Raw genomic sequence first — 18,154 nt, forward strand, 5'->3', positions numbered from 1 at the left:
GTCTCCCCGTCTGAGAGGCGGATGAGTCCATGGCATTCACGGAGGTGAGCACCACCCTTCACGGAGCGAGAGACGCAGCCGGCCCTTGGTGCAGACCACCCCTACCCCTTCCTGGGCAGGGTTTCTCTATGCCTGCGCTGACCCACAATTCGGGGCACAGTCTGTGGTCACTGCCAGCTCCCTGGCCCATCGTCCCACCCCACTAAAATCCGCTCTGAGGAAAACTGCAAAGCCTATTTACTGCCTGCTGAATGAAAACCCGTGAGCTCCTGGCTCCCTCACTGACCGGGCTTGCCCTTGGAGCTCAGGGGACAGGGAGTGGCGTGTCGATTCCATGGACATGTGGCCCTGGGGCTTCACCAAGTTTTGGGGTTCCCAAGGAAGGCTGTCTCCCTTCTCGGAGCGTGGCTTCGGGGTAGAGCCACGATCCACGCCCCCAGCCCCAGACTAGCTTCCAGGGCAGGTGGCAGCTCGCTGTCTCCCCACTCAGACGGGGGCTCCCAGGCAGAGTCATGTCCCCCTGGCCCACTCTGCAGCCTTTCATGTCCGAGGGGGCCGTACCCGTTGGAGTAGAACATGACGTCCATGAGAAGTGTGGCGACCGCAGGCAGCGTGTCAGGGTCCAGGCTGGTGACACAGAACCTGTTGCTTGGGCTGGACAGAGGGTGGATGACAGGCCTCTGGACTGTGAGAGCAAAGACAGTGGGCACTGAGGCCGGGAGGAGGAGCGGCGTGGGGCAGGAGGAGGGCCCGGGACAAGGGCTGGCAGCTGCTCTGGGGGACCTGGCCCCTGTGCCTTCTGCAGCCCCCAAAACCACCCACAGCTCTCCTGATTCTCCAGGCTCACTTCCAGACCCCCGGGCCTTTGCACATGCCTTGCTGTCTGCCTGGAATGAATGCCCTTCCCAACCTTTACCACCTGGCTGAGCTCCTACTTGGGCTCCAAGCTTCAGTTCGAGAGTCGCTGCCTCTGGGAGGCTCATCCTGATACCCTGGGTGGGTGAGGAGTGGCCTTTGGCCATCACCAGCTGTGTCCATGTCCCCTGTCCTTGCTAGACCTTGAGAGCAGGGTCTGACCAAGATCATTACACTATTATGCCTGGTGCTTAATGAATGCTCTGAGAATGGGGCTGCTCTGGGGTAGGCCCTGGTGACTTCTTGAGGTCTCCCCTGCACAGAGCCCCCTCAACTCACCCATCTTGGGCTTCACGAAGCCATTGGTGATGCCGAGATTCTCGGCTGCTACCGTCTCTCCATTGACGACCCGCAGGATGGTGAACTCTGATGACAAGGTGTGAGTGACAAAGGGCAGGTCCCGTTCGCGCACCTGGGGATGGGGAGTCAAGGATGTGAGAGTCCGGTGGTCCCTGGGGGGCGCCGACCCCCTTCACTCTGAGATTCCGCTCCCAGAACCAGCTTCCCCTGTCCCTCCCGCCATGCTGGTGGGGGATGGGAGCCTGGAACAGCTGGGGGCCCTGTGACCAGACACCCTGGCCACCGCTGCTCGCACGTGCTCCCAGCCGTCACATCCTGGCCTCCGGGTGGAACCCAGCATGGCCTGCAAAAGACACGTGGTGCGTGGGGCTGGGCAGAGCCCCACAGTCCCGCCTGGGGCCATGCTTACACTTGACCCATGACCCTTGACCTCTCTCTGAGCTGATCACGCAATAGGGGCCTCAGAACACTGCGGACATATGCCACCCGAGACCCCAGGGTGCGGGGCCCTGGCTCACCAGGATGAAGTCCGTCTGGTAGGTGGAGAGCATGAACACAGAGATGTTCTGGTCGGCCAGCGGGGCGATGACTGACTTGGCGATCTTGGTCACGCCGATGGGCTGTGAGCTGGAGAAGCTGCCCCCGCCCGACACCACGTTCAAGGCCAGCCAGGTGGCGTCCGCCACGCTCAGGTGCTCCGAGGAGGGCAGCTCTGTGCGGGGAGGGAGAGGGACGACACATGGAAGGCAGGCCTGTGACGGATGGGAACTCCAGGGAGGGGACAGGGCAGGGGACAGGGATGGGGACAGAGACGCGGGCCAGCTGTGGGACTCCAGCCAGCCCCCGCCCTCGGGCCTCGGTGCCCTCCTCCGTCAGAGGAGGATGGGATCGGAGGTCCCATCCCGGGAGGGCCGAGCAGGGAAGGCCTCAGAGGACCTCAGGCGTGCCCGACTGCTTGGCAGGGCAGGGACCTGGGCGACAAGTGGCTTCTCTGTGTGGGGCTTCTACTGCCTCAACCATGGAATGACGGGTCTTCGGCCGTGAGTAATGATTTTATCTCCAGGTCCCACTACGCTTCTGGCTGTCAGGGGCTGCCCTCAAATGGGTGCAACAGGTCCCCTGCTGTTTTTCTGTTTTTTTTTTTTTTTTTTTTTTTTTTTTTTTTTTTTTAAGATGTACTATTTCTTCTTCTTTGAGAGCGCAAACGAGATTGTGCCCGGTGGGTGTAGGGGGCAGAGGGACAGAGAATCTCAAGCAGACGCCCTACTGAGTGCAGAGCCCAACGTGGGGCTCGATCTCACGACCCTGAGATCATGACCTGAGCCGAAACCGAGAGTGGGACGCTTAACTCACTGAGCCCCCCAGGCGCCCCCTCCTCCCCCCTGGTTTTTATACTGGTTCCTGGAACCTCCCAGGGGGATGGGGGTGGAGGGGAAGCCAGAAGACAGGGTGGCGGGCCCCCGGGATTTCTCTCCCTGCTTCTGTCCAACCTGCATTTTGGAAGAACACACGGCTCCAGGAGGCACCCCGAAGAATGCCAGCTTTTGGCAGCAGGGACTACCACCCAAGCCCCCCCTCCAGAGAGCCCAGGGATCCTGGGGGTTGGCGCTGGGAGGGGCAGGATGGAGGAGGGTCACAGTGGCAGCAAGCACCAAGTCTCCTTGACTAGCTCACAAACACCCGGAATCTGCCTGGTCCTGCAGAGCGAGCACCAGGGGGAGCCTGCCCATGGGACACGGGTGCACGCACGTGCCCGCGGGACTCTCCATGCACCCCAGGCGTCTGCTCACACACACCCCGTGCCAGGACTGTCCTTCCCACCGTATGCAGGACACACCAGAGCACCGGGGGCCGGGGATCTGCCCAAGATCCCTTAGGGAAACAAGCCGGGACCCAAACCCAGGCCTGACCAGGAGGAACGGCCAGGTTCCCAGTACGGGTGGGAGCTAGGAAGAGGGGCCCAGACACTGGCGAATCAGGGAGGCTGGGATGATGGTAGTGCCACCCTGGGGAAGGCTGTGCTGGCCTCAGGCAACATGGCTGCCGAGGAGGGGAAACTGAGGGAGGCCCCACCTGGGCTCCCACCTGCCTGGCTCCAGTCGCCATGGTAACCACAGCCTGGTGTGCCCACTGGTCCTGCTGGCCGAGAAGGGACTGTTGCGGCCAGGCTGGCTGGAGAGGCAGGTGGCTTCCCAGAAAAGGGGAAAGGTTTGGGAAGACGAGACGGAGGAAAGGCATTTAAGGGGACCTGAGCTGCAGGCTTCTGCCTCTAGCCTGTTACCTGGGTATCGGAAGAGAAGGAGTCTGACCGCCAGAGGAAACCTCCCCCCAGAACCAGGAGCTCAATTCTGAAATTCCAAGGGTCCTGGACCCGGGGGCAGCACTGGGAGCCCCTCAATCCTGGCATTTTCTGCAGAGACAGCCCCAGGAGCCACCGAGGGCTGGGGTATCCTGATGGTCCAGCCCTGTTAGAAGGTCAGCCCAATGCTTCCTCTGGTGTGCTGGGTGTGAGCCCTGCGGCCCCGACAGCGGCCAGCCATCATTTTACCATATTTAATGATGAAAGTTTAATGAAATGGGCAGAATCCCTTCAGCCTTCTTGGGAAAATTCTGGAAGGGTTCTTTATGGGTCTTAAGTCGTCGCCTGCTAACACGAGACCACGTCAGCATTTGCGAACCAGCCCTCTGCCTGCCCCTGCCAGGTTCCTCACGACCCCACACCACCCAGCGGCTTCTCGCATCCTTCAGATAAAAGTCAAAGTCCTCCCCCCGAGAGAGCTTTGTGCGGGGATGGAGACGGTCTACACCTGCACTGCCCAGAACGGTGGCCGCTCGCGCGTGGCCTCGGAGAGACAGAAGAAAGGCGGCTGATGTGATGGAAGAAAAAAGATGGAACGTTTTATTTCATTTTGATTCATTTCACTTCTGAGGGCTGCACGTGGTGAGCGGTCACCGTGTGGGGCGGTGGCCTCGTCTGCTTTGCTCTTGGCCACTGGTGCACAGGGGTAGAGACAAGGATGAGGGACGGGGCGGCTGGCCCTGCCTCTCTGCTCTGTCCAGGCCCCACGTTCCCACCCATCTGCCTTCCCCGCTCCTGCCTTCGGCCCAGCTCGGTCAGGGCTCGGTCACCCTGCCAGACCCAAGGTGGGGGGTGGCCTTCACCATCGTCCCTTGCTCCCACACCCAGCTTCCCAGGATCGGGCCAAGGGGCCCCTGGTGGAGCGAGTGCCATTCCCAGCCCCGGCCACCAGTGGGGATGGAGCAGTTGGCCGTCCATCTGCATATGGGCGCACAACGGGCTCTGAGAAGTTGGCCCCTCTCCTGTGGGACGGAGTAGGCAGTGGGGGTCTTGAGAGCGCAGGTAGGCGGAGGGCAAAGAACACAGGCATCGGGCTGGGACGGTGACAAACCCCAATCGTGTCTCCGTCCTCCCCGGCGGAGGCGGCTGGGAGCTGTGGCAGAAACAGTGGGGAGGCACGTTCCCTCCGAGGCAGTGAAGCACTGGGGTGTGTGCATTTTTAAGGGGTGCTCGTGTAGCCAAGGCTCTGCTCTGGGGAGACTCTCGGTGGGTTTGGATGAGTCCCAGGAAGAAGCCGAGACCTGAAGCCAGCTGAAAATGGGGACATGGGATGGTGGGGGGCTGGGGGGGGAATGACACAGGATTTCAGGTTGGTCCAACCGTTGGCCAGTCTGGGCAGCGGTCGGCCGGGATGGGTCTGCCTGCCCAGCTCCAGGCCTCAAGGCCTGCCGCTCCTGGCTCTCGTTCCCAGATAGAACCCACTGACAGTGGTGAGCTTAGACCAGCGGTCACCCCTCCGAGACTTCCAGAAGTGTGAGCTTTGTCGGAGGAGCAAAAGCTGCTAGAAACCACAGCGTTTGCTGCTTCTGACCCCTGGGACCTCAAATACCGGGGTGGGGGGCGGGGAGGGAAGGCCTGTCTGTGGCCCATGCTTGCCCCAGGCCAAGCCTCGGGGTGCCTGAGGTGCCATTTTGGGGCCGTGGGGATGAGCTGTCAGGAGACTGACCAGGAGGCAGCGAGCCTGCCCTTCCCTAGAGGAAAAGTGGACCCATTCCAAGACGAAAATGGATTACTTCTGTCACTGCACATAGTACAAGCCCCTAAAAATAGCCTCTCGGAGCTGCATACACACTGTGGCAGTGGAGGTTCATGGTGTCTTGTCACCCCCAGCCACAGACTTGGGCAGCTCTGTGGCTGGCTGGAGCCCCACCCCATGCTGCCTTCCTCACCGTATCCAACCCCCCTCTCTGGGCCTCCCCCGATCCGGCTGCAGGACCCGCGGGTCCCTGCGCTGCACGGCTGCAGGCTCCCCACCCAGCCGGTGTCCCTCAGGCTTCTCCTGCCCTGCCCGCAGCAGGGTCAAGAGTCCTGGGGTCAGGTGGGCGGGTCTAATCTTGCCTCGATGACTCTGGGCAAAGTCGACGCCCCTCAGTTTCTCGGTTGCAAGCGCAGAACGATGAAATCAGGCTCAGCTCCAGAAGATGCTTCGAGGATTAAATGAGATAATCCCCATCGAGCGCGGAGCTGAGCGCCTGGCGTCCAAGTGCTCGCCAAATGCCAGTGCCTCTTCTGTTAGCACACTGCTAGTGGAGTTCTGCTGGTTTCTCGATGGCAGTTGGGCAACACACATCAGGAGCTGTACAAATGCGCAATTTCACTGCGAAGGAGTAGTTAACACGTGGGGCAAAGACAGACTCGCGGCCAAGTGGGCAACCCAGAGGCATTTCCAACGAACACCTGGGTGCTCCCTAAAATCCAACAGCGGGAACCGCAGGTCACCTAGGACAGAATGACGCCGATCGAGCGCATGCGTGTTGTATGGCCACGTGGGTGCCTTGCAGAAGGGACAGGTGATCCCGTGTTTGGGAGCAGGCCCCAGGGAGCTAAGCAGCTTGCCCGGGATCACAAGCCATGAAGGTGGCAGAGCTCGATCAGAACCTGGGTCTTCCCATCCTAGCCCAGGGTGGGGCCAGGAGTCGCTTCTCCACGACATCCTCCCCCCATCTTTTGACCAGCACGCGTGCAAGAGACGCTACACTCCCACAAATGTACGCGATTTTTCTTGGGCAATAGCAGATATCCAAGCAGCCCAGTGTGCTGACCAGGAATCGCGGCCTGGAAGCGAGACCCCTACCCAGAAGTTAAGGACCCTGCTTCTCAGCCCCTGCTGGGTGAATAATTTGCACCTGTTTTCCCGGAGCCCCTTTCCCCAGACTGAAGACACTATTACTGCTCCTGTCACCAGACAAGGTTTGGGGAGAGGCCAGGCGATTATTAATAGCTCCAGGGAATGTCGGGGTTTCAGGATTGTGGGTACTTCCCTCCCTGGGTCAGTCAGGGTCTCAGCCTGGGCCTAAAGACCTCACTTTGGACAAAGCCTGTCACCCTCTAGGGAGGCCCCCATCTCACGCTCTCTCCTCTCCTACACACTCACCCCGGGTGCCTCTTCCTGAGTCCAGCCCCAGTGACAACTCTCTTCCTGATCAACAACCTTCAATGGCTCCCTACTGCCTGCAGACTGAGGTCCAAACGGACTCTGCTCAACTCCTTTTTGTTTGCATCTATCTTTCCATCTGCTTTTTGGATCTGGTCTCTGCTTCTGTACTTACTCACACACCCCCACCTGACATGCTGTCTCCCTCCTCAGCCTTTCAAGGGCAGCAAACATCGCCTCCTCCAGGAAGCCTTCCCTGACTACATAAATTACCCCAAAGCATCCTCTTCTGAGCTCCCCAAAAAGGGACATGCTGAAGGCTCACCCATTCTTCCAGACACCCAAATACAGTGTGAGGCTCCCTGCTGGTCAGCAGTGGAGCTCAGGAAAAAGTCCTAGGTAAATTCCTATCTGGAATCTTTCTTGATTCCTGCTCTATCCTCGCTGTGCCAGCCTCCTCACTTGGCCCTCTCCTCCAGGGAAGCCCTTCAAGATCAGATAAGACCCTTCACTGACTCCCCCTTGCCTCTGTCTCCTGGCCTCCCTCGTCCCATCTCCTCCTGCTCTGCCTTCTCACCTTCAGTTCCCTGGGAGTGCCAAGCGACCCTCCATTCTGGAAGCCTCCCCACTCCCAACTTCACGGGTTCCACTGGGTGAGCTCTTTACTCATTTAGTTGGGTTTGCCTCAAGGCAAAGAGGACTGCCTCCTCCGGGAAGTCCTCTCAGACTGCACTTCTGCCAGCCAGGCTGGGTGCCACTCTCTATTGATACCATAATTCTGGTTCCCGTGTTTCTGTCCTCCCAGAGCCGTCAGCCCCTAAGGGGCAAAGGCTGGATTCCTGCACTTCTGCCTTCCCCCGCCTAGGGCCGGGCCATGGAAGCATCCAGAGAGGACACCAACCGTGAGGCCTCGGGCAGGTGATAGCCATTTCTGCACTTCAGTTTTCTTATCTATGAAACAAAGTTAGGAGGAGTCTTTCCCAGGGCTTATTGGCATAGTGTCTGCAGACAGAAGTCCCCTCGGGGCAAGGAGAGAAGTCAGGATACGACAATTCCGGGCTCACCTATCCGCTCTCTGCTGTCTTGTTTCCTTCCAGTTCCCCTCTTATGGGGTCTCCTGCGCAGCACCCACCATAATCACAACTCCACGGCTAACAGTGTCAGTAGCCGGCAGATCCTGAGGCTCATGGGGTCAGATGCTGCCTCCTGCAACCCCCGGGGGCCGGCTCGGGACAGGCAGCCATTCACCTGCCGGACCCCTCTCAGGGGAGTGACGATTCCTACAAACGTGGGCTTCCCGGGCCTGCAAAACCGGCTCCCCGGGTCCTGCGGCCCCAGCCTCCCTCTCTCCCTGCTCATGGCATTTGCTCACTTGCTGCCTCCAGAGGAGAGAGCTTGTCTCATCTGGGGAGACGGAGCTGCCAGGGTATCTGCTCCAAGAGCAGAGACACTCTGGGGCATTCCTCCTGCGTCTGAGGTGCCATGCTTCTCAGCAGGGCCCACCCAAAAATGGAGATGGGTTTGGGTTGCCCAAGCATACATTCTTCACGGGGCCATGCCTTGTGGTTAAGGCAAAAGCCCCTGTTTTTGGCTCCTAGGCTCAGAAAGGGTCTGCTGGATGAATGAATGAATGAATGAATGAATGAATGAATGAATGACAAGAGAGACGCCTTCGATGACGGGGCAGGGGAGTGTAAGGGTGACAGAGCGTAGGGGGAACGTCAATTCCTCCAGGGCTCCCCTCGCTCAGCAGCAAGGGTGGTCCAATACAGCGGCCGCCCTCAACTTGCCCCGAGAACCACACAGTCAGCTTCTGACCCCACAACGCCAGGTCTGAGACCCCATTTTAGGAACCAGCATGAGTAAGAACTAAGGTTACACATTTCCGGAGGTCATAAATTCATCACTGGAGAACCATGAAAGCCCACCTGGATTCTAAGCCTAGGGGACCGGGCAAGGAGGCAGGCCACATCCACCACGGCGTGCCCCGCGAGAGGCCGTGACATCACAGGACACGTCATGTCACGACGTCAGGTGAACACATTTCTCTCTAGAATACGATCGCCCTTAAATTAAAAAGACACAACCCGTACCCAGTAAAAGTTGGAAAGAGAAACACAAAAAAGGGACCAGGGGTTGTCTCTGGGGCGGAACAGGGTTTCTATCACAAATGTTGCATCGGTTGTACTGTAGGCTTTCAAGAGAGCAACTGAGGGGCTCGGAGGGAATGCCAGCTCCGGGGGGTGCCCCGCTCCGGGGCTGGTGAGCCTGGGCGTGTGACTTCCCCTCTGCTCGCAGCTCCTCGTCGGTGTGGTGCAAATAACACCACCTCCCCATAAATTAGCGTGTAGCGGTCACCAGGACCAACACAGTAAACCTTCCTAATAAACAAGACTGAGAGGACGTGGGGGGAGGAGTGGGGAAGTGATGCTAACAGGGATGGGGTTTCTTTCTGGGGGGTGCAAATGTTGGTGGGCACGGCTCCACAACCCTGTGCACATCAAAACCCAGTGAGCCGGACACTTGAAAAGGATCCATTTTATGCCACGTGAATCAAACGTCAACCTTAGAAGTGGAAACATGCGAAGGAAAATCGTAAAAGGAAGATCCTCAGGGCTTATGGGACCCCTGATTGGGGACAGTGGACTGAGCGCATTTTAAAAAGCCCTCTCACTCAGCAGTAGTTCTCAGTAAAACCAGCCCCGGGGTGTAGCTACTTTCTCGGTAGCTTGTAGTCCCAGCTGGGTAAGCACTCTGTCTTACTGACCCTTTTCGCTTCGGGGCCTTTCCCAGGGGAGTCTCATGAGCAGAAAGGGAAGGGAGCAGCCAGGGCACAGGGAGAGAAGAAAACACTCTCTGCTGACTTTCTAACCCACTCGCGGGGAAGAGAGGGGGGCAGAAATAAGGCAGCAGGGTGGGGGCAGAAATAAGGTGGCGGGCCGGGGGGCAGAAATAAGGCGGTAAGTCAGGGGCAGAAATAAGGCGGCGGGGGGCAGAAATAAGAGTGGTGGGGGCAGAAATAAGGTGGTGGGCAGGGGGCAGAAATAAGGTGGCGGGTGGGGGGTAGAAATAAGGCGGTGAGTGGGGAGCAGAAATAAGGTGGTGGGAAGGGGCAGAAATAAGGGGATTAGTTGGGGGCAGAAATAAGGTGGTGGGCAGGGGGCAGAAATAAGGTGGCGGGTGGGGGGTAGAAATAAGGCGGTGAGTGGGGAGCAGAAATAAGGTGGTGGGAAGGGGGCAGAAATAAGGCGGCGGGTGGGGGGTTAGAAATAAGGCGGTGAGTCCGGAGCAGAAATAAGGCGGCGGGCAGCCAACACTGACCACAGGCCACAGTCAGCCACGCCCGGGTGACGGACGCACTTACCTAAGAACCCCTCCTCGTCAACAATGATGGTGTAATCCTCCGGCGTCTCAGTCAGACTGAAGAACTTGCACCTGCACAGTGGATGGACAGACAGAGAATATCGCTGTTAGTTCCACTTCAGACCTGGCAGGACCCAGCGGGGGATGACTCGGTTTCCCCAGAGCTCTGATGTCAGGCTGCTGGGTGACCTCCAGGAAGTTGTATCTCCCCCTTTGCTGCCCTCCACTTCCAAATCAGGAGGTCTGAGAGAGTGAGAGAGGCTAGTTGTCCCCTCTGCACCACCCCCCAATCTTTGCAGACCCCTGAGCCAGCCAGCCTCTAGGCCCCCATACAGCTCAAGGGTCTTCAATCCACTTTTTCCCAGGGGAAGCAGCGGCTGCAAGGCGGCTCTGGCAGGCAGCAAGTAGATGAACTGTCTTTTCTGGAGCCCCCCGTGTTCCGACTTCTGGGCCTCTCTGGCTGCCCCCAGCCCCCCCCACCGCACCCTCTGGTCCTAGCCCCTCTCCTCACCAACTTGAGAGTTCCCATGGTCATTTAACATCTAATTCAAGTCACCCAACCAACAGCCCAGCCTGTAGGGTCCTTTTCTTCCTTGCCCAAGAAAGGGGTGTGACCATCAGTGCCATTTGGGGGGGGCCACAGATCCCTGAATTGTCCCCCATCCTCTTTGGTAACACTGCTTAGCCATTTCTGCCCCTAATGAGCGCATGGAATTCCCAAGGCCAGGAGCTGGCACTCCCTCCGTCCCTCCGTATTTTGTCCCCGAGTCCGTTCTTAGCACCTGGCAGATACCGTGCCAGGCTCGGTGGCTTTCTGGGGCCAGAGGAGGGAGGGTCACCGCCCCTCAATGCCTGTCTCCCTGTCCCTCCTCCAGCTAGTACGGCCCCCAGAACACCTGCAGGCAGAGATGGCATGCACGCGGAGCGGCCTGCAGGAAACGGCCTGTGGTCATTTCTCCGGTGTCACTGTGGCTCTCGGGCGCGGGCTCCGTGCCCAGCGTGTAAAACGCATCCACACGGGAAACCTGAACAGCGCAAGGCCCAACAAGTCACCCCAGCAAGGGCCCAGATGGCACTTCTCCAAAGACTCAAATGGAAAAGAATCTTGAAGGGGATGCAGGGTTGCAGGGGACGGCGGGGTGGAGGCTTGGGGACGGCGATCTCCCATCAGCCCCCTGCAGCTCCAGAACCCAGCCACACCAGCCCCCCGGTGCTGTGTTCGCTTTATTCTGGAGAGTTTTCGCAAGCAATGAGAGCAACTGGAATTGACAGGAATGCAAAATGGTGCGGCCAGCTGGAGGAGGCTGGCAGATTCTTCTAGAGTGAACCATTCAGACCACACGACCTGGCGACCCCACTCTTGGGTAATCACGAGAGAACAGAGCACCGAGGACCACACAAAGCTGTACGCCGATGTTTATGGCCGTCACTGGGAACACCCCAAATGTGGGCCCCTTCACCTGGAGACCCGTCGGCCCCACGGAACACTGGTCAGCCATCAAAAGGAATGAATTATTGGTTTGCCCAATAATGCGGATGGATCGCGAGTGCGTTTTTGCTGAAGTTAAAGCCAGACTCAAAAGGTTACATATTATCTGATTTCATTTCTAGGACATTCTGGGAGAGGTGCAAGTTTAAGGACAGAGAAGGGATTCGTGGTTTGCTAGGGGTTGGGCTGGGGTTGACTTTAGAAGGGCATCGGGGAACTTTGTGGGGTGATGGAAATATTTGGTGTCTCGGCTGTGGAGGTGGTTATAAGATATATGTTTGTCAAACTCAAAGTAGGGGCGCCTGGGTGGCCCAGTCGGTTGAGTATCTGCCTTCGGCTCAAGTCAGGATCCCAGGGTCCTGGAATCGAGCCCCGCATCGGGCTCCCTGCTCGGTGGGGAGCCTGCTTCTCCCTCTGCCTGCCGTTCCGCCTGCTTGTGCTCTCTTTCTCGGACAAATAAATAAAATCTTAAAAAAAAAAAAGACTCCGGGTGCCTGGGTGGCATAGCGGTTAAGCGTCTGCCTTCGGCTCAGGGCGTGATCCCCGCGTTATGGGATCGAGCCCCACATCAGGCTCCTCTGCTGGGAGCCTGCTTCTTCCTCTCCCACTCCCCCTGCTTGTGTTCCCTCTCTCGCTGGCTGTCTCTCTCTGTCGAATAAATAAATAAAATCTTTAAAGACTCAAAGAATTACACCCTAACAGGGGTGAATTTTACTGTATATAAACTATCCCTGAATGTACTTGACTTTATCTTTTTAATTAATTTTTTAAAAGATTTTATTTATTTATTCAACAGAGAGAGAGAGGGAGAGAGAGAGGGAGAGGGAGGCTCCCCGCTGAGCTGGGAACCAGACTTGGGATTCGATCCCAGGCCCCTGGGATCATGACCTGAGCTGAAGGCAGACGTTTAACTGACGGAGCCACCCTGGCGCCCCCATCAATGTACCTGACTTTAAAGAAATTGCTTGAGCCAGAGTCGTCAACGAGGTGGCACACTCCCCCACTGACATTCTGCTCAACCAACAGCACATGCTCTTCAATCTCCCTCCGGCTCTTTGCTTTTCAAATCACATCTCTGTCCCTGTCCGTCCCATACCCAATTTGCAATATTGCCTGGACAAATGAAATCTGTAATTGCTCAGGGACAACAGCAAACTGTCATAACCTCAGGAAGTGACAATCACCGGTATGGCCTGGCTCCTTCTTGGGGACCTCCGTGCACTCAGAAAGAGCCCTGGAAGCCCCCTCCTCTCCATCACCAGATTGCCACGAACAGGTACTCGCTGGGTGCAGGGAGTGGCCACCCAGCTGTCTGTGACGGCAAACAGAGATGGCACTTGCCCCCTGTGCCCTCTGGGCTGTGAGGAATGCTCCAGAAATAGACCATAAGAATTGTCCCAGAAGGCATAAACACCAGCAGAAGGCAGCATCAGCCTCTGTGTAAATGGGTTATAAATATGTTGTTGTTGATGTGACCCGTCTCCCGGGGTCAAGTGCCCGAGGCCCTGCTGTTGGCTATCCATCTTGAAACGTGGGTCTTAGTGTGCGGGGAGGCCCCCGGGGAGGGCGAGTCAGCCCGAAGGACCAGGCCCCTGGCTGCATGTCTCTAGCCCCACCTGCCTTACCCCCCAAGTTGCTCTCAAGTTTCCCCTCTGCCTACCACTCCCCTTCACGTGAACTCCTGCCTTGGAGACTGTACCGGCCTCCTACCTCATCTCGTTCCCCCACTCTTGGCCTGCCTCCCAGTCTCATGCCTCCAAAGTTGACAAATGTTCTTTCCACTGCCCAGCATTCCCTTCCCTCTTCTTTGGCTGGAGACTTGCTGCTCATTCTCTAAGATCCAGTTCAAGCATCTTCATTGGGGTAAAACCTTTTCAGACTGGCACCAGCCACCCCGTCTCCCTCACCTCCCACCATAGGGGTGTGGTCCTCCCTTGACAGCCTACAGCCTTGTAGTAGGACATTAAAGCCGCCGTGGACAGCTGGGCTGGTGGTGTGTCACAACTCACTCATTTCACAGTTTATGTGAAGTGTGCCCTTACAGTTGAGCAGTGCACAAACTGTGCAACTGTGCATGATGGTCCTAGGTGCTTTCCACAACCTATGACAAATAATACCCGTTTTCCCCAGCAAACCATAAGCTCTCATTGGCAAGGACTGGATTGTCTGTACACTCTCTAGTACCTGACACAGGCTGGGAACAGAATCAACACTCTGTCCAATGAGCAAAAAAGTGGACTATGGCCCCTAAGCCAGAGAAGACCTGATCGGACAAACCCTGGTGGCCCTTCGTGGGGCACTGCCTTAACTTACCCCTCCTCTGGGAGACATGAAAGTCTCCAGTCCCAACCTTCTAATGAGTCATGGCTAGAGCCACACTCCGGATGCTTGGGCCCCCAAGCGTTTGTGGCCTCTCTGTACGTTGTCTATGAGGAGCTGGACAGAGGACCAAAACCCAGCAATTAGCCAGCCTCTGCTCAGTGTTGTTAGGAAACTCGAGGAGGAGGAGAGTGGGGTGCCCTCTGGATGCCCTCATGGTACTCAGGAATGGGATGGGACAACAAGGAAAATAAAGCGGACTGGGAAAGCATGAAGACCTGCGTATAGTCCCAACTTGGCACCTGGGGGCGGTGAGCCCTGGGCTGCTTCATTTCTCTGTACAGTGAGGGACAGGTTCGAGGTGGACTGGTTCCCATCCAGCTCCAGCTTGGGCCACATGGAACCCCGCCAGCTCCACACTAGGGCAACCTCAAGGGGCCTGGCCAGGGAGGCACAGAAAGATGATCCTAGAATCACGGAGCGTGTGTGGAAAACACCTTTTAAGGGCAGGCAAAATCCCAACCAGCTCGGATCAGAACCCAAGACAGATCTGCTGTCCAGAGCTAGGCAGGTGGTGTATCGCAACTCTGGGGGCAGGGCCCATTCATCTCACGGTCTCTGTGAGGAGTGCTCGTAGAGTTGGGCAGTACACAACCCATGCAACTGTATGTGACCATCACCCAGCAGATTCTGCCGGAGCTATCAGGTAGACAGGACATAAAACCCTTCAGCCCTGAGCAATGAAGGTGGGAGACTGGGGAACAGCAGCTTGCGGATCAGGACACACCCCAAGAATCATGCAAGTCCCCCATCCAGGGGGTGCCAATGGATCGAGGCACTCTGTTGAACAGAACGGGAATACTAGATGTAGGCAGCTCATACCAGGAAGCCTGTGTCTGTTCACAGCCTCATGGGCAACACAGCGCAGGCCCAGAGGGACTGCGGGCAGTCCAGACTGTGCCCCTTTCGGCCTGGAGGAAGAGTCCAGTCTCCATGGCTGTTGTGATCCACAGGATGGAAGCAATGCTGCTGCTTAAGGCTATGTGACCTCAGGTAAGTTGCTTAACCTCTCTGTGCTTCAGCCTCCTCGTGTATATAATGGGGATAACAACCCTACTTCACAGGGTTGTTGTTGAAGAAACACCGCTGAGCGAAGACCCAGTTAGCATTCAACACCACATGTTGGCTCTTTATTCTTGGATGGCAGAGGTAGCTGAGGGGGCGGCCCCAGGGAGGCCGGCTTATATTCCCAGTAAAGAGAAGCACTAAAGCCAGCCAGGCTACAGAGAGCAGTGGGCTGGGTGGAGGGGCGATGGGCTATTGGTCTCCGTGGGGAGGATGGACTGAGCCACCCTCAAGGTCCCACGAAGTGCCGGCTCTTACACACTTGACCCTCCAAGTAACAAGCTTTGGCTGGAAAGTCTCCATCCACCTAACCAGTGGCCCAGCCCCCAGCAGGGTGCCAGCATGATGGGTGATAATGGAAGAGGCTCAGCCCGAAATACCCAGTGACTCTGCGGGAGTCAGACCTGCAGCCCTGGGCCTGACCCCGCCCCAGCTCCCTGACCCGCCATGCAGAGGCCCAGGGACCTTCGGGTAGGCAGACATTCAGACTGGCGGGAGCCAGGGAGGTGGGGGCCCCAATGGGCACCTGTCTCGCCTTCTCTATTCACCTGCTGGCCCATGGAGGGTCCTGGCAGGCTGTGCCCCACTCCCTTCCCCTCGTTTCCCAGACACCCCGAAGACCCCCTTCCATAGTCAAGGATTGGCAAAGGTGGCCTGTATTCAGAGCCCAGAGCCGAGGACCTGAATCTGGGGCGGCTGGGAGCGGGCTTTGGGAGCCAGACCCCGTCTGGGACTGGAGCCTGCTTCCTGCAGGGTCACAATGCCCCGTGTCAGCCAGACCCTGCTGAGGTCCCCTGCTGGCTCGTCACAGAACAAATGCAGATGCTTTGGGATGACAGCCCGGCCAGCCGGGGACCCGCGGCTTTCATGCCCACCAGATTGGGCCCTGAACACAGGGGTGAGAACAGGCATCCAGCATGTTCCAGGGACCTGAGAACACGCTGTTCTCAGTCTTTTGTTCCACTGGGGTCTCTGAATGCCCGCGGGCCTGTTCTGAATTTCAGCCGGGAAGCCAGGAATGTTTCTCGCCAAGGGGAGCCCGTTGGGCTTGGAGCCAGGGAGGGTGGGCCACATCTCCCCCTGCAGCAGGGAGGAGGGGGAGGGGCTGGGGTCCGCCTTGCTTCTGGCCGCCACCTGCCCCTGCCCCGCTGGCCCCAGAAGACAGCGCAGGAGCCTTCCATGATATACAGTGAGACAGCAGCGCTGGCCTCACGCTGCTCCAGGGCTTTTCTCCCCAAAGGAAAGCCGGGCGGACGGCGTGTGCCAGGCTTTTGTTCCCTCAACCGGCCGTGGCCGTTTTCTCTCTTCCTCCTGGGTCTCTGCTTGGTCGCTCATGTTATTTACATCTCATTTCTACTGTCTTTGGCATCCGGAGGCTGCCCTCCGTTTCAAGTTTTAGGTAGAAAAAAGGCCCTGGGTCGCACCTTGCGACTTGAAGGGTAATCCCGAAAAGGGGTCTCTTCTTCTGTTAAGATGGGAAAAAAAATCTGTTTAGGTCACAGGTGGCCAGGACAATCACCGTGTGGGTCGTGGTGCTCGCAAGTTCTAGGGTGACACACACAGGCGGGGTGGCAAAAAGGGGGTGGGTAGGGCACAAGGAGGAAGCTCCCAGACCCAGGGAGCAGCTTAATTCAGTGGCTAGATCATTCAGTCATTCAACAAACAGGTCATTAAGTGCTTTTATGGGTCAAGTTCTGTGGCAGGTGCTCGGGGACACATCTCAAAGAATCAATGAGGATTTATGTCGAGGGGTGGAAAAAATAAAATAGTGCATCAGACAGCGGTGTGCGCGGCAGAGCAAATAAAGAAAAGTGGAGAAGGGGCAAAGGGGCTGGTGGGACAGGGGCCGGCGATTTTAGACAGAGCCGGGTGCGGCTGCCAGGGGCTGCGGGGAGCAGGAGATGGGCAGCACTCACTGAATGGATAGAGAGCTGCAGTTTGAGATGATGGAAAAGTTCTGGGGAGGGATGGTGGGGACAGCTGCTCGACCACGTGAATGTGCTTAATGCCACTGAACTGTGCACCTCGGAACGGCGAAAATGGTCAATTTGGTTAGGTCCACGTGGCCACAGTCAAAAGAGTAATGGAGCAGGTACCGGGAAGGTCCCCATGGGACGTGTGGGAGGAGGAAGAGCTGGTGTGCCGCTGTCCCAGGAAAGGCCACACGCCAGGAGACAGAGGCCAGAGTGGCTGAGTGGTGGAGGGCGGGGGAGTGACCGGCAACGACAGGACAGGTCACAGGGGAGGGAGGATGCCTAGTGCCACTGTAAGGAGTGAGCAGGGCCCTAAGACCCAGCTGGCCACCAGCGAGAGCCGACGGTGGCTTGGACCAGGCTGGTGGTGGTGGGCGTGGGTCCGTGGGAGGCCAGGAAAGAAGATTCAACACCTCGAGATGAGGTCAGCAGGGAGATTGTCATCATCTCTGAATCTGGTCCCCGCTGACACCTCCATTCTTTCCTCCGTGGAGATCGGGGGAAGGTGGGGAACTTGGGGCAAGAGGCTGGCCTAGTCCTGCACCGAGGGCCAAAGCCACAAGTCTCCGAGAGTTGCTTCCTTATGCATGTCCCAATGGCCTGGGGCAGCCAGGTGGAGGTGGGGGAAGGGTCCTCCCAGGGTAGGACCACAGTCTGGGGAAGTCCAGCCTCTTGCTTCATGAATACATAGCCAAGTGTGGGGCACATATGAGCTGACTGGTGGTTCTCTTTCTTCCCTGGGGGGCCTGAGATGGAAAGGGCCCAAGTGTGGATCTCGGCTTTACCACCTACCCCAGACAAAGCCGGAACAGCTTTCTTATCTCTGAAAGAGGTTTGACGGGGTAATGTAGGATTTAAGGAGGTATTAGACACACAGGACAGTGCTCAAGATCCAGCCTGAGCGTGTGTGGTCATGCGAAGCAGGGAGTCAAGGAGCTGGCCTGGGGACCGAGGCAGAACTGGACCTCCCTCGCAGCATTCCCGTCCAGGGAGCGCTCAGACCTTGCAGGCAGGAGAAGGCCTTCTGCTCGTGCTGGGCTTCTCTGGTGTTAAATGATGTCTGCCTGATTCCAGATCTCCGATTCTCGTGGCCCCCACCCCTACCCTCTCCAGAGCCAGGTCAGTCTCACCCAGGGGCCAAGGAGCCCAGTCCAGCACCCCCAGGCAGGTCCCAGCCCCCGCCTCTCACCTCCCCAGTGATGATAACATCAGCGATT

General features: G+C 57.7%; 1 protein-coding gene across 1 annotated transcript in view; it reads right to left on the reverse strand.

Annotated features, from left to right (window-relative positions):
* The window catches only part of CASTOR2 (cytosolic arginine sensor for mTORC1 subunit 2), a 54,030-nt gene that overhangs the window by 9,807 nt on the left and 26,069 nt on the right, over positions 1–18,154 (reverse strand). Inside the window, exons 2-5 of the mRNA XM_040634982.1 lie at positions 10,033–10,103; positions 1,734–1,927; positions 1,195–1,327; positions 562–685 (exon numbers count right to left, since the gene is read on the reverse strand). Of these exons, the coding sequence (XP_040490916.1) occupies positions 562–685; positions 1,195–1,327; positions 1,734–1,927; positions 10,033–10,103 (522 nt within the window). The remainder of the gene's footprint in view (positions 1–561; positions 686–1,194; positions 1,328–1,733; positions 1,928–10,032; positions 10,104–18,154) is intronic.

The sequence above is a fragment of the Ursus maritimus genome, unplaced genomic scaffold, assembly GCF_017311325.1.
Source record: "Ursus maritimus isolate PB19 unplaced genomic scaffold, ASM1731132v1 scaffold_2, whole genome shotgun sequence".
Lineage (NCBI taxonomy): Eukaryota > Metazoa > Chordata > Mammalia > Carnivora > Ursidae > Ursus > Ursus maritimus.